The sequence below is a fragment of the Camelus ferus genome, chromosome 10 (genome assembly GCF_009834535.1).
Source record: "Camelus ferus isolate YT-003-E chromosome 10, BCGSAC_Cfer_1.0, whole genome shotgun sequence".
Taxonomy (NCBI): domain Eukaryota; kingdom Metazoa; phylum Chordata; class Mammalia; order Artiodactyla; family Camelidae; genus Camelus; species Camelus ferus.
Genome location: NC_045705.1, coordinates 69,349,503 through 69,365,459, shown reverse-complemented (window position 1 = coordinate 69,365,459; position 15,957 = coordinate 69,349,503). Strand labels below are relative to the sequence as shown.

The 15,957-nt window shown below is 55.0% G+C and overlaps 1 protein-coding gene across 1 annotated transcript in view; it reads left to right on the top strand.

Annotated features, from left to right (window-relative positions):
* The window catches only part of SHANK2 (SH3 and multiple ankyrin repeat domains 2), a 499,586-nt gene that overhangs the window by 358,442 nt on the left and 125,187 nt on the right, over positions 1 to 15,957 (top strand). Inside the window, 2 exon segments of the mRNA XM_032490098.1 lie at positions 1,834 to 1,916; positions 3,510 to 3,634. Coding sequence (XP_032345989.1) covers positions 1,834 to 1,916; positions 3,510 to 3,634 — 208 coding nt within the window.

Sequence of the window (15,957 nt, the reverse complement as noted above, 5' to 3'; positions counted from 1 at the left end):
CCATCTGACCTCACAGGAGTCCCGGGAGGCCGATGTCTTGATCTCGCCACGTTGTGATGTGAGGGGAAGCCACAGTTTAGAGAGCCTGTCACTGACTAGAGGCCAGGCCGGTGTGAGACCTGCCCATGGGCTCCCAGTCCCTGGACGCCTCTTCTGGTGGGCCGTGGGGGCTGAGCTCCCCGACCCGGGGCTCCTTGCACTTGGCAGGCAGAGCCCAGGGCTGGGGGCAGAGCACGAGCCCAGGAAGAGCTCCCAAGTTCCGAGATCGCCTTGGACCCGTCGCGCTGGGTTGTGTGGCCTCCCCTTGTCAAAGTGTGTGTCCCTGCTGCGCTGGCCCCTTCCTGGGAGATAGGGTCACCCCCGCGAGTTCCTGTGTGCTGTGTCTGATGCAGGGACGGAGGGCTCAGGAGTGGGTCAGAACACGTGTGCGTCCCCCAGCTGCGTCCCCTGCCTCGTCTGTGCAATGGGAAGTTCTTGGCTACTGCCCACCACCGTGTCCAAGCACCCTGTCCCTCCTCCTCCAGGCCCCCGGGAGCTGCTCCCAGTTGGCTGCGTGCTGGGGCCGCCTGCTTCCTGCAGGGGGTGAATCCAGTCCTGGGCAGAGCTGACCTTCAGTTGTCTGGGATTCCAGCCCGTCAGCACCTCCCCCCCAAGACAGCGGCCTGCTGCTTCTGTGGGCGCCTTGGCCCTGCCGTCGGGGCCCTCCTCCTCCCCCGCCCTCCCACACCAGCCCCTTAGGACCCTGGAGAAAGCCTCCAGGCTGCCTGCTGCCCCTCCCCCCCACCCCCCACCCCCACCCCTGACTTACTTCCGGGGCAGCAGTGGGATCCTGGGGGGTGCAGCCCCGGAAGGTGGGGGAGGGCCGCGTTTGAGCCGGGATGCCCACCTCTGTCCCGCACCCCGTGCCGCGGGCGAGCGATCACGTGGTGAAGCGCCCTCCCTGTGGATGGTGGGAGGCTTTGGCCGAAGAAGCAAAGTTGGAGCTTTCGGGTTTCTTTCCTTTCAAAGAAAAAAAAGCTGTGCCAAGGGGCAGCCGGTGTGGCTTTAGATCGTCTCTCAGAGGGGGAGCCTGCAGCCTGCCTTGTCCCCCGTCAAGGAGGCCGTGCTGTCAGTGGCTTCTGTCACTGGAGTGACCTGCCCCCGCCCGCTGGAAGCGCCCGCCCGCCGGCCGCCCCCTCCGCCAGCCTGCGGTTTCTCCGCGCGGGATGACGCCGAGCTGCCGCCGCGGCGGCACCGTGCGCTCCGCGGATGGTCGAGGGGGCGCCGCGTTCAGCTCGGACCAGGGGGAGGGGTGGCCGCGTCTCCTGGTGCCGGCTCGAGCAAGGAGCAAATAGAATTTGATGTTTTTAAAAACCCCTTCAAGAAGAAGAAAGAAAAAAAAAAACTGCTGCCTCATTTCTCCTCCGGCTGATCTCATCTCCCTCCTTTGGAAGCTGCGTCCAGCCCGGGCTCGGCCCGGGCTCCTGAATGCGCCGCCTCGGCTCCCGCGGGCCACTTACTTTCTCTGCTTTCGGGTGCCCTGGAACCGGCCCGCTCAGCCATCGCTGGGCGGCCTCCCCACCACGTATGACTCCTGCCTCCCGCTCGCTCCGGCTCTGCCTCTGCCTGGCGCCCCCCTCCGAGCCCCATTGTGCCGAGCCCGCCTATCCCGTTAGCCTGCCCCCAGCTGCCTCCGCTCCTCCTGCGCCCTGCTTAGTTTCCTCCATGCTGCCTGGATCCGGCGAGCTGGGGTGATTAATTGGCTATGATGATGAACGTCCCCGGCGGAGGATCTGCCACGGTGATGATGACAGGCTACAATAATGGTCGCTATCCCCGGAATTCTCTCTACAGCGACTGCATTATCGAGGAGAAGACCGTGGTCCTGCAGAAGAAAGACAATGAGGGCTTTGGGTTCGTGCTCCGAGGGGCGAAAGGTAAGAGCAGCTGCTCCCAGCCTGGATGCGTTCACGTGCGTGTGTGTGTGTGTGTGTGTGTGTGTGTGTGTGTGTGTACGCCTGTGTGGAAAAGGTTCCCCAGCTCAGAAAGAAGCCTTTGTCCTGGGGGCACTTGGTTGCCAGACAACCGTGTTCTCTCACATTCTGCCCTACTCAGAAGACATCGGGGCTTCCTCTAGGAATACTGTTAATTTCTGTGCACAATATTGCTCTGAACAAGCTCTCTCTCTCTCCCCCTCCCTCCCCCACTCTTTTTTTTTAAATTCATGGGTTTCATTTATATTTTGAGGTTTAGTTCAGCCTGATTGTGGCTGGGTTCAGAGCTCCTGGTCTCAGATACCCAGAATTTGCCAGGTCCCGAGTTTCGGGGATCTCGAAACTGCCCCGTTCTGGCAGTGGGCTTCAGCTCTGAGTGCGGCAGGCATCCGTGTGCCCGCCTCTAAGGTGACTTTGCAAAGGAAACGTGGCAAGATGGTCCCCTCCAGTGTGGCCCAGCCGGCAGCACACACGTCACGTGGCCCGTGGTGGGGGGCTCCGGGAACGTCTTCCACGGCAGTGCACCTCCCATCAGCCCTGATCCTGGGGGCTTCCCTTCCAAGATAAAACAAAATGGCATCGCCTCCCCATGAGAAGAGACATCTGTGCACCGCATGTGTTGGGGGGATTCGTGTGGAAGTTTGATCTCGGAGCTTCTGTGCTCTGCCAGGGGTCCCGCACCTGTGCTGGGGAGGCCCCTTCCCCAGGGGCAGCCCCACCCGCTCCAGACTCAGGCTGCCGTGACAGCGGCCTGTCCAGAGGGAGGAAGAAAAGATACATCGGTCCCCGTGTGGGTCCGTGACTGTCTGTATGGTGTTGTCACCCCTCCCCCAGCTGAGGCCACCTTCATCTTCCCAGCCACCACCCCCGGCCGCTCATGTCTACCCAGGAAAGTCCACCTCCTGCCCTAGAGTTTCCCTCTGCAGCTGTGGGGCCCGGAAGCCAAGGCTTGCTCTGGGTGCGGAGCAGGGGCCCAGCCCTCCCCTGGCCACTGGCCGCAGGGTGGTCACAGAGAGCCAGGCTCCGGGCGGAGAGAACTCACAAGCAGCTTCCCAGTCTGCAGCCACCCACTGGGTCAGTGCTCTGTTCCGTCCATGCTCCAAGTTGAACCCCTTGGTTGCGAGTCTACGTAGATGTAAATTTGGCAAGAGGTTCAGTGTGGTGTTTCTGTAGCTCCATGTGGTTATGGGGTGTGGGGGGGAACTTTTCCATTTTTAGAACTGAAAATGTTTAGTCACCGATGCTTTTAAAGAAAATGACAGGCGTGTACATACAGCCACGTCCAGGGGAGCACGTTGTCCTGTGCCTCCAGCCGAGGGGCCGAGAGCTGTGATGGGCCTAAGGCATCTGGCTCTGTTGCTTGAGCTGGTGTTGACCTGACTGAGTCAACCTCTTCCCAGTGGAGAGCTGGCCTGGACCTCCCTCTTTCCATGGAGACACGAGGGCCTTCTCTCCCCCAGGGTCCTGTGGGAGGCCTGGGCTGCCAACGTGGACACATCTCCCAGGCTTGTAACGAGGTGTCCCTTGCCTTCCCAGCGGATACGCCCATTGAAGAATTCACGCCGACGCCGGCGTTCCCAGCCCTGCAGTACCTGGAGTCCGTGGATGAAGGTGGGGTGGCGTGGCAAGCCGGACTGAGGACTGGGGACTTCTTGATTGAGGTAGGGACACAGGTGTTCATATCTTTCTGCTGGGGGAGAGCGCCGACTCTCTTAGGGTGGGGCCTGTGGTCTTGGCAGCGTGGCCAGGGGGCCGGAGCTGGGGGTGCCGTGGACGAGACCGCCATGGACGGGTGTTGCCTGGTCATTTCCGCCCACTGTGGTTGCTGTTTCCCATGGACCGCGCATTGGGGTTGTCTTTGAGGCCTCAGCTGTGACTCTTTGAAGGGTAGAAATGCATGTGAAACTTGGCCATTGGTCTTGAAGTAGAAGGAAGAGAGAGGTAGTTGCCATGTTGTCGGGGACACACGTGGATCTGTGGGGGTGGCCTAGTTGTGACTCTGTGAATAGACACGAAGAGAGGCCACCGCCCATTCTCACGCCGCGGGGGCGGGTTGGGAGGTGCTGGACCATGGCTCTTGTTTGCACGAGGTCTCTAATGGTGACGGCCAAGGGTCTATTGATTTGCAAGTCGAAGTAACAGTCCTGTCGGATGGGGATGGGCTTCAAAGACCAAGGAGGCTGGGCAAGAGAGGTGTCTGGAGTTGGCGGTGCAAAATGGAAACTTCTAAATGCAGGTGCTTGGAAAACTGGCTTTGGCTAGCAGGTGAAAGGAGGGCCTGTCCTCTTCGCTGAACAAAGCTCCCTAGCTGTGGTGCCCGCGTGCTCCAGGCCTCGCCTAGAGTCGCCACACTGGGGTGAGAGGAGCTGAGCTGCCTGCGCGCCTGAGCGCCCTACCTTTTGTGGGTTCAGGCATTCCCTTCGATCGTGTTGTGCAAAAGAATGTGTTACTCTTTGAAAATATCAAGAAGAAAAGGAATGTGTTGTACCTTGAAAAGAGTATTTTTAAGAGGTCTGGTAAGCTCAGATTGCCCTTGTTGGGAGTTCATGTTTCTTGGAAAAATCATTGCTCGGGGGTAACCCGGAGCCCTGTCTCACCTGCTCTGGGAGTCCACGCGCAGGTGGAGAGAGTGGAGGCGTGGTTTCCAGCCAGGCGCTCGAGGCCTCCGCCGTGGGGCTGGCAAGGTGGAGACCCAGGGCCTCGGCGAGGCGGCCGCTCCCAGCCATTCCTCTCCGTGACGCCTAAGCTTCCGGGGGCTTTTTCAGCTGCAGTTTTGCCCATGCTCTCCTCAGTACTTCCGAAGACTATCTGAGTGATAGGAACCCGGAAGGAAAGACAGGAGGGGAGGAGGGAGAGCCAGGTGACATGGAGGCGGTGCTGCCACTACTCCAGGTGTCCTGTGTTGCTCTCACTTTATTTGTGGCAAGAGGTATTTAAATTATTATTGACCAATCAGAGTTTGGCTCATATGAAGACCTGTGCTTATTCTTGCCCAATTAAACCGTGGAATGCGTTCCCAGAATGATGGGGACTGGAACCCACGGTGGTTTCATGGGTTAACTCGATTTGTAACCTCATGAAAATGCAGAGAGACTGGGTTGAATCATCCTCTGTAGGATGCAGTTGTGATGTAAGTCCCCTTCCCGTGTGTGTGTGTGTGTGTGTGTGTGTGTGTGTGTGTGCGCACGCGCGCGCGCGCGCAAGAGACAGAGACAGAGAGAGAGAGGCGGCTCTAGGTTGACAGAGCTGTTGCTGGTTCTTGGTTTTAAATAATCAATGAGGGCTGCGGATGCCAGAGCACCCCTGGTTGTCAGGCTCATGGGACGGTCTCCTGAATAAACTAGTCAATGACAGAAGCAGGAGCCTGCCGCGTGGCCAGTGCTGGGCCCACCGCTCTCCCAGGGGGCAGAGATGCTGGGTTGGTGGACGTGACCTGCGGGGCACGCCTGCACCGGACAGAGAAGGCCCGCCACCCGGACTGATCGAGGGCTCCAGTGGAAACTGGGAGCATTTCTAGTTGCTGTCCTCCTGTTTTCCAAGCAGCTCCTTTGACATTGCTTTTAACCTCTCATAAGCAAACATATTTGCCATTTTGGAACAGGTTTTATATTCTGGGTCACCTCTAGATTCCAGGAATGGCTAGCCCTGAGTTGTGTTAAGGTTCTGTTGCTGTTACTAGGTCTCGGATGACCCGAAGGAGCAGGGGGCCCCTACGAGGCTGCTCCCCGCGGGTCCAAGTGTAACGGGGGCACGGGGGAGGAGGGACCCTGGGAACCCTGCTCCTCCTGGTTTATTTCAAGGCTACATTGTGGGGCTCAGAAATTCTCCTTTCGGTGCTTGGATTTAAAAGGCTGAGACTCTCCATTGAGTTGTTTTCCGAGCTACCGGATTCTGCCCCTGGAATATTAAAACCATCGATAGCCTAACGGGCGTGCGTCCTTTCCAATAGAAAATTTTTCAGTGTATTCAGCGAGAAAGCTTCGACCTCGGAGGGCTTGTCTTAAACAGACTTATGTGTCTCAGGTGGATCTTTGTTTAGGCAAGAAGCTGTCCTGGAGTCCAGGGTTTCTGGGCTCTTGGTTTAGTGTGGGGTCCTGTGTGGAAAGCGGCCCCAGGTGTGGGCAGACTGTCCTCGTCCCCCACCCCCGCCTGGGCCGGCCCTCCTTTCTCTCTGCCATTGGAAAAGAACTCAAAGTGCGTCCAATTTTTATTTCCTCTTTAAAAACACAAGCTGCAGTTTGAACCTTGGGACCAGGAGGCAACTTTTGAAGTGGGTGTTCATTCGTCAACGTCTTTGGCATCTGCGGGACTTCATTTTTCCTACTTGGACTTTGTTGGAATGCCGGCAAGAAGGGTTTCCTCTGTGCGGGCATCCTGGTTGTTTAAGAGACGCGTATCTCTGCCTTAAGCTTTTGGGAGGAGTTTGTTCGTTTGTTGTTGGTTTCTCTGCTGACCACGCCCCTCTCTCCTGCCAAAGACCCAAAGCTTTGCGTGAAGTTCCGTAGAAGAGGCTTCCTTCCAGTCAGGAATGCCAGTGACATAGGTGGGGCTTAGTGTGCTGCTGGGTTGTCATGAAAGCCCATCTCAGAGGTGGAGGAGAGGAAGTGGGTGCCCCGTGAGTGGGGACAGTGGAACGTGGTGGCTCTAGACCGTGTATGTTCACCACTTGCAGACCAGCTTGGTGGGCAACACTGAAGATTCCCCGGAGAGCTGTAGGGGCAGTGGGAGTGGGCAGGGCGGTGGGAGCGGGCAGGGCGGTGGGAGCTCAGTGCCCCTGTGGGGACCTGCGGGGCCGGGGGAGTGATGCTCGTAGAGAGGTGGGCGGGGGCAGTGACAGCCCAGGGGACAGAAGCAAGCAAGGGAGTCAGGGTAAATGTGAGGCTGGGGCCCCCGTCCCTTTTGGCTACCACCCGAAACCCAGTTCAGACTGGTTTAAATGACGGCTAGGCTTGCCGGGGAGTGGAAAGCAAAGAGTTCAGAGGCAGAGGCAGCCTTCAGGCACAGCGTGTCGAGTGCTTTGTGAGTGTCTTCTTCCAGGTCATCTTGGTTAAGGCTCCTCACCCCCAGGAGGCGGGGCAGGAGAGGCCGCTGGGTAAGGAGAACGGCACTGGCTCACGGGTGACCGTTTGCATCGAGTCATTACGGAGACGTGGAGGTCAGGATGTCACTGATTCCTGCAGGCACTTGACAAACTGGGTGCCCATTGGCCTCGTCCAGTGAAACCTGGCTGGACACCAGGCTGACCTGCAGACATTTCAGAGACACTGAGACCTGGTCCCAGCCCACATCCACGGAATCGGAGCCACAAGGCGGGAGCTTGGGAATCGGTGCTTTTAGAGCGATTTGATGGCGCTGCCTCTTCCAGTGGGCAGACAGGATGGTGACCAGCTGCCTCATCATGCTGGCTCTTTGAGCCTCTTAGTTTAGCATTCTAGCTGAAGATTAGAAGCAGGCACTGCTCTGATCTCCTTGCCTCCAGACCAGGACTGTCTGTCTTCCAGAAACCTCCCCATCTGGAAACCTAAGTTTTGTTCCTTGCGTTACTTTAATAAACTAAAACATCCTGTGTCTCAAGAATTGCTCATAATACAAGTAAACCATAATTATCAAAAGGACAGACATTTACAGCAAATACGACCAAAAGCCCAGGTCCTCACACCAATCGAGGGTGTATCTGCAGGCACTGCACTGTCCCCGCCTCCGACCCTCACAATAGTCCTGTGAAACAGCATCCGCGTTATCCCTGTTTTACAGATGAGGAAACTGAGGCTCGGAGAGGTTAAGTCACTTGTCCACAGTCTTGCAGCGGGTGAGCGGAGAAGCTGGGCTTCCAACCCAGGCCGTCTGACTCAGTAACGCCGTAGCTCAGAGACTCTGGGAGACGCTCGGACGCACTGGATGTGTCCAGGGGCGTACTGTAAGAAGAATACCAAACGATGAGATACCAGTTTTTGTTTTCAAATTAGCAAACACTTTTTTTTATTACTATACCCATCTCTGGTGACAGCACTTCTGCGGTGCTCTGTGAAAGAATAAATTGCCATGAACTTTTTAGAAACTGATATGACGATATGTATTATGAACCATAAAGCTGAACCAGGAATTTTACATCTAGGAATCCATCCTAAGGGAATGATCTAAACCAAAAACAGGAAAGAAGGGGGAGGGTACAGCTCAGTGGTAGAGGGCGTGTCTAGCAAGTGCCAGTCCTGGGTTCAATCCCCAGTGCCTGCATTAAAGGTAAGTAAGTAAATAAAAACCTAATTCTACCCCTCCGCCAAAATAAAAACACATTTTTTAAGAAAGGAAAGAAACAGGCAGAGACCACGGGGCAGCAAAAAGAAAGGGCAGGACTGGCTAAGGGGACACCATGCATCTGTGTAGATTCGTGAGAAAGCATTAAAAATCATGCTTGCAAGGAGTTCTTAATACTAATGGGAAGTGGTTACCTTACATTAGGTGAAAAGGGCAGAATTAAAATTATCTGCACAATATCATCTAAATTATACCACCACCCCCCAATAAGCATAGGAAAAAGAAAGGAAAGGAGGCATTGACCCCTAGGTGGTGGAACCGTGTGTGATTATTTTCTCTTTTTTCAGACATTTCTCAATTTCTCAGATTTTCTAGAATGACAGGTGTTAATTTCAGAAACGGCAAGTTATTCCTTAGAAGCGGCCATCTCTTGCAGGTGAGCGATGTCTCCGCCTCATGGCCAGGGAGTTACTGTTTGCTTCCAGGACAACAGCGCTTTCCTGGGCATCAATTATTTTCCTGGGGCCGTCGCTCCCCACCCTGATGCTGTGCTGAGGACTCCTATGGTTTTTGTGATTGTTTTCGTATTCCTGAAGTGGCCCATCTCGTTTTTGTGTTAATTTCCGTAAATAGGTTTTCCCTTGCAATTAAAGCAGACAGCAACATCCTTCATCCTTGAAAAGTGATGCTTGAGTTTGCTAATTCCTTTTTCCATGTATTAAATACTCGCACTAGAGATGGCCTGGAACTGTTTTATCATCTCGGTTTGCGCTGAAGGGAGGACGCTAAGAGGAGTGCACTGGTGTTTTCCTTAGAGTCCATTTGAGCACCTTATAAAGTGTCAAGCTGCTGCTTGGAAGATACAGCGCGGACTCTAGCACACGTTTGCCCAGACCGTTACTTTTAACCCAGCTGGGAGTATGAACAATTGTTACAACCTGGTGGTAATCGGTCTGCCTCCCCAGCTCCCAAATTAAGTATTACACGGAGGAGAATAAGTGAAGCCCAGGTTATTCCTGATCCGTGGTCATTCTTGGGTCTCAGCGTTCCCACCAGCAAAATGGTTGGTTGTGTGAGTTAAGTCACTGGAGATTAGCTGCAGCTGTCCCTTGATGCCCACAGGGCGTTGGTTCCAGTACCCACCCCAGATACCAAACTACGCGGATGCTCAAGTCCCATAGTCAGCCCTCCACATCCGAGGATTCCGTATCCATGGTTGTGGAACCTGCAGATACCCAACTTTATATTTAACGAAAAAATCCATGTAGAAGTGGACCCACCCACACGGTTCAAACACATGTTGTCCAAGGGTCCACTGTACATGCCGTGCAAGCCCTGGGCACGCGGGCTGCCGTGGCCTGTCTCGTTGGTTAGGAGATTGTGCGGGGCTGCTGGGGCTGGACCAGTGTTGCACCCCATTGGGATTTGCTGTTGGTCATCTTGTCGTTCATCATCACTGATGATGCCTGACTCAGGAGCGGAAACCAGTGACGAGCAGCTGAGCACAGAATACGTTATAAGGTTACAGTAATGACAGGTGACAGGTGATCATTACCGCCATCATTTCGAGCTGGAGGCCGTTACAGAGCACACCCGCCGTGGGCCAAGCACAGGCAGTCGGGCATTTCCAGCCAAGAGTGTCCTGGCTGTAGCTTCCTGGTGCCTCTCTGCGGGGAAGATACCAGCTAGTGCAGGCACCTGCCCCGCCCCACCCCAGGCCCCAAATATCCCTGGCAGGCTTGCCTCCAGATTTGGCCTGAACCTCTGCTCCCAGGGCACTCACTGCCTTGCTCAGTTCTGTTTTGGCACTGGCCTGGCTTTTAGGTAATCTTGGAATTTCTGTTCATGATTCCCATTTTACCCTCTAGCGACAAATCCCAGGGCTGAGGCCAGAGCCCTTTGTGGTGCCAGAATCCTTGCTCAGCCACACCGCACGGCTCCCACTTCTCTACCTTGCTTTTCAGGATGTGGAGAGAGGTTTCGTCACATGTCCTGCTGGTGCCTGTGTGGCCAGTCCAGGAACTCTACCCATTCCCCTCCCCCACCCCCATTCTTAATATCTTATTTAAATCGTTTTAAATGGGGGTTTAATTCAATAACTAAGTTAGAAAGCAAATGCCAGCTGCTATTAGCAGGAAGCTAGGGTGACTGGCGAATTCTTGACCTTGAATCACATTGGTACTTTGGTTGTCAAGTTTTGTTAGTTTCATGTTAAAGACAAGTGAGGCCCAGGGGCTGTCCTGGGTCCCTCCAGATATGGAACGTTTCTGTTCTGAAGCTCCATGGCTTCTTGCTGTGCTGGTTTTGGAAAAGGCCTGGGCCCCCAACTAGCTTCCCGCTCTACCTCCTCTGCTTCTAGGCTGCCAGCAACAAGGCCACTGCAGGAGCGGAGACTGTGGCCAGCTTAAGGTCTAAGTTTCCAGCCACCTTCTCAGTGAGGATTGAAAAACATTCCTTTAGTGGCAAATAAAAGTCAGCACACAGGAGTTTGGCTGCTTTTTTTTGTTTGCCTTCAGAAGATGCCAGCGCACAGGGCAAACTGTTGTCATTACAGTCTTTGCTCTCCAAGGCTCCTAGCACTGGGGTCTGTGCTCTCCAAGGCTTTAAAGAGGCCACTGCTCTGGGAGGGGAGCCTCTGGAAGGCTGGGAGGCCGGACCTCTTTCCTGCACATAGATGTAGCCCCTCCTGTGCCTAGAAAATAGTTCACTTTGTCCTCCATATTGACCGAGAACAGGTGGTCCAGGCTGAGGAGCATCCCAGAATCCTGCTGAGAAGGTGGATGCAGGCGGCGTAGCTCTTACGGATCTGAAGTCTTGGCTCGTTCATTTTGGGGTTCTAATTTGAAGCATCAGTGATTTCAATTTCAGGCTAAAAAAAGATTCAGTATCACTTCAGGGGACCACGGCTGCTGTGCTCAAGGCTCTGTGGGACTGGCAGATGGCAGTGCCCTGGGTTGGACAGAGACGGAAAGGAGCCTCAGTCAAGGGCACAGGCTGTGCAGTGTGATCTGGGTTTGAATCCAAGCTCTGTCACCTCTTCACTATGTGAACTTGGGCAAATCCTTCATCTCTTGGCCTCAGTTTAAGCTAAATAAAAATGTGTGTGAAGCATGCAGTTTCTGGCAGAGTGAGCTCTCAGCAATTGTACAGATCACTTTTGCAACTTCATTCATTCACTTCTGCAGCACACATTGGGGTGGCCACCAGGAGCTGGGCTGGCATGTGCTATAGGGAGAAAAGACGTGAATCCGACACAGTTCCTCCAAGAATTCACAGTCTGGAAGGAGGGCAAAAAGTAGCGTATGGTGAAGGCCTCAGTTTAAATCAGGAAAAGGTCTGCATGAAGAGATGGTGTTGGCACAACCCACTGATAAGTAAGTGTGGGGTTTCTGTGGGCAAAAACTGAAGGCTCCAGGGAAAGCTCAGGGGGTCAGGGAGATTCAGGATGGATCTGGGGAGTGGTCAGTTGCTGTGGAGCTGAGAGTGACGGGCTGGTCCAGGGAGGGCCCCGCTTACCAGTTTAAGTAGGCGTGAATGTATGGCTGGTCAGTGGCTGGGAGCAGCAGAAGGAAGGATGGAGCGGCTGGCCCTCTCCAGGGTGCTGAATCTCTCGGGTTTGGACTTCTCCGTGGTGCTGAATCGCCACAGGATTGGGACCTCTCCAGGGTACTGAACCTGGGAGCTGGAGGATGGAGACTCCCACCTAGAGGTGCCTGGTGGGAGACCTCAGCACTTCCCTACCATCGCTGTGTCCTGTGTCCTTGGCCTTTCTGGACACAGAGGTTTATGATTCAGTGAGTGTGCTTGTCTGCTTCGTGGAGAAATCTCTTCTGTGAGGAGGGGTGAAGGGATCGACGTGGTTAAGCGTCTGTGCGCTAAGCCCACCTTCACTTCACCACTGAAGTCTCAGCTCACATGTCACTTTCTCGGAGGTGCCTTCCCAGCTCCCTATAACACTCACTCTGTGTGCTTCCTTTGCCATCAGAATCGTTTCATGTGCCAGGTGGTTGACTTATGTCTGTCTCCCTCCCAAGAACTCCTGCTCCTTCTAGGCTGGAGAGTTTGATGACCTGCTCTCTATGGTGTGTCCAGCACAGTGCGTGATGCATCCAAGGGGCCCTGGGGGGAGGCTATAGCTCAAGATCTAGAGCACATGCTTAGCATGCACGAGGCCCTGGGTTCAATCCCCAGTACCCCCTCTAAAAATAAATAAATAAACCTAATTACCTCCCCCCTCCAAAAAAATGCAACCAAAAAGAGGCCCTAAAACGTGTTAATGACAGAAACTCCTAGGAAATAGGTGTCCTGTGCCCGTTTTGCTGGTGATGAAGCTGAGAGATGAAGTAGCCTGCCAGGGCCCCTCCAGGAGATCTGAGTCTAGGGTGACTCCAAAGCCAGGGCCTGGCTAATGCCCTGGGTAAGTCCTGAGTCACTGAAATGTAATCTAATAATGATCTTCCTTAACCCAGGAAGCTTGCTGTAGACCCAGCCCCAGTCTACACAGGATGAGGTCTACAGGAAGCGTGGGGAGCTGAGAGCCCCACATTGGAGGCTTCCGGTTCAGGGTTCTCTGATGGGCCTCTTGATTTGCCTGTTAGGGGCCCTCTCGGGTCTTCCCCACCTGCCCTCACTCTCTCCTCCCACTCACCTGCCTCCCAGTGAGCTCTGCAGGCTCTCGTTAGCATTGATTTGTCTCTGTCTGCTGTGCCCTTTGGTGGGGAGTTTCATGATACAAGTGGTTAGGTTGGCAAATGAACTGAAGGAAGGCCTTGTGCTAAATGCCCTGTAGGATCTTCTAATTGATGGAGTTTGTCAGTCTTGGGAACTGGAGTGTGTGTGCGCTAACAGTAAGTGGAATTGAAATGAGAAGGGATGGTGAAGGGGATGTGGAAGGCCACCATTATCATCCGAGGCTGTAAAATCCTGAGAACGGTGTCCTTGCTTCAGTGCCATGAGCCCAACCACCCACTGGCCAATTTTCCACTTCCCTCTACCCGGGGCCTTCAGTTTCATTTAACGAAGTTTTCAGCATGCCTCCTCTGTGCTTAGCCCTCTGTAGGCAGGGCTGGAGGTCATGGAGATGAAAGGAGGCCATCTCTGCCTCGAGGGGCAAAGCGCTGGGGTGGAGGGAGGCCCGTAAACCTGGCTGGGGTGCAGAGGGAGGAACAGGTTATTTGGAGGAGCGGGGGAGGTGGCAGATCAGCGTTGACCAAGGTCCTCTCTCCCTGATCTCTCGAACGCGCCCTACCCCTTCCCACCTCTGGCACTTGCCCACGCTTCTCTCCCTCTCCCTCTGTCTCTCTGATGGTCATCCCTGTCCCACCTCCACTTCCTCTACCTGAGCAGCTCCAGCTCACCCTCAGATCTCTGCCCGGCGGCCCCTCCTCAGTGAAACCTCGCTAACATTCCCTGAGACACTCACTCACAGCACCTGTCACTGTCCCTGCCTGGCCCAAAGGCTCCATGAGATAAGGGGCCAGCCAGAGCCGAACACTCAGTATCTGTCATGAGGGGAGGGCACAGCCTGGATAAAGGCTCGGAGGCAAGACCGTGTAGGAAAGTGTGGGAAGTGTGAGGAGGAGGGGCCTCGAGATCAGGGAGGCCTTGAGTACCGATCTGAGTGGTGCAGCCTCTCTCAGTCACTGGAGGCAAGTGGCCTCTGATGTTTCAGCATGAACGTCTGTGGCCTGCAGATCACCGGGCTGGGGCCTTGTGAAGAAGGGAGGTGGAGGCAGAGAGACCAGATTGGAGGCCACTGTTCTGAGAGGCAGGAGGGAGGTAGAGCCTTCCCAACCAGGCCTGGCCCCCCTTTCCCCTGAGGCAGCCTCTCACCACCTGGGAACCTCTTCCCATAGTACCCACCATGGTGAGGTCAGGTGTGAGCCCCAGGACCCCCAGTGCCCAACCGTGGGCCTTGGAGAGATGGGTTGGGGCTGAGAGAAGGAAGCCGGGAGATGGAGGCTCTGACCGTGAGCTGACCAGAAACCAGCCGCCATCTGTGGCCGCCCCGGGCTGCAGGCTGCTGGGAGCCAGGCCAGCACTCCATGGCATGGCTCCTGATATGGTGACTCGAGTTCCTGGATTTCTCCCAGCGTTGGACTGGGTATCCTTCCCCACCCAGGCCTGCTGAGTTTCCAGCCTCGGCCGCCACAGCTGATACATATCTCTAAGCATTCTGTGTATTCTGACTCATTTAGGCTTCATCAGAACCCCAGAAGGTGGGTTCTCGCACTGTCCCCATTTCTCAGATGAGGAAGCTGAGGCACAGAAAGGTCAGAGTGGCAGGCTCAGGGTCACAGAGCTCCTCGGTGGTGAGCTGGGTTTCCAAGGCACTCTCAGGCCTTCACGCTCATAATAGGATGTCAGCCGCAAGTGTAGTCCCTGCCTGGGAGTTGTCCTGGGTTCCCCTCCTGCTGCTACAGCCTCTGCTCCATTCTCAGCTCCAGGGAGAGCTTCCTGTTGTCACTTTTCAGTAAAATCCAGGCTTTACTGTTGTCTGCAGGACCCTGAGGCTCCCGGCCTCCTTGCTGAGCCAGGCTGACCGCTGCCTCCAGCCCTCTGCTTGTTTCTTCTCTCCCCCTTCTGCTCCCAGTGGCTCCCTTATGTCAGGTCTCTGCTCCTGTTTCCCTTTCCAGAGCCTTCCCTGGCCAGCCTTCACTATCTAACTGGCGGAAACCTCCCCAGATCACGTGGCTCTACTGAAGGACACGTCTCTTCTCAGCATTGCCACTTGTTGAGTCTGTGTGACAAGGACTGGTTGGTTGAGCATCTCCCATTCCAGAACCTGAGTTCCTTCAGATGGCAGGGCCCTCGTCTGGTGCCCCAGGTCATCCCAGCTCCCAGGAGAACAGCCTGGCATCCAGCTGTATGTCTCTTGATGGAATGGACGAGCCAGGCTCCGGGGTCTGGCCCAGAGGCCAGCGGGATTTAGCGAGGACGTCAAGAGGCCCAGAGAGCACGTGCCAGAACCTTCTGTCTGGAGAGGCAGCTCCCCTCCCTCGCCCCCTCAAGCCCCAGCAGGGCCAGGCACGGGAAAAGCAGACGGAGATGGAGGGGTTGACTGACTCACTCCAGAGAGAACCAGAATAAGCCAGCCCTTCCCTGTGCAGGTCCAGAACTCTCTCCTGACATCCACTCGAACCCCGTGGACTTTGTGGGGTAGATGTGTGCCCCAGCTCCAGGGAAGCTGCAGGGGCTGAGGGCGAAGCCTGCCCCCGCCTGTGCCTGGCGATCAGTTTTCACACCCGAGGGAAGAGTCAGGTGATGGGGTCACTGTAATGAGGTTTATCTTCCTGGATTCTCATTTCTTTACGTGTGTCTACGAGAGATACATTTTGTCACATGTGTGTACACGTGTACTTTCTTCCTTGTGTGTATCTTTTTTTTAACTATGGTAAAATACACATACCATAAAATTTAGCATTTTAACCATTTTAAAACGTACGATCCAGTAGCATTTTTAGTACATTCACCGTGTTGTGCAAACATCACCTCTGTCTAGTTACAGAAGGTTTTCATCACCCCAAAAGGACAACCCCTTCCCGCTGAGCAGTCACTCCCCACCCCCCCCACTTCCGTCGGCCTCAGGCTGCCGCTGATGCCCTGTCTGTCTCTATTGATTTGACTGTTCAGACATTTCATGTGCGTGGAATCCTGCAGCACAGGGCGGAATGTTTCCAAGGTCCGTCCTTTCACACGGCGGAATGTTTCCAAGGTCCGTCCACACTGT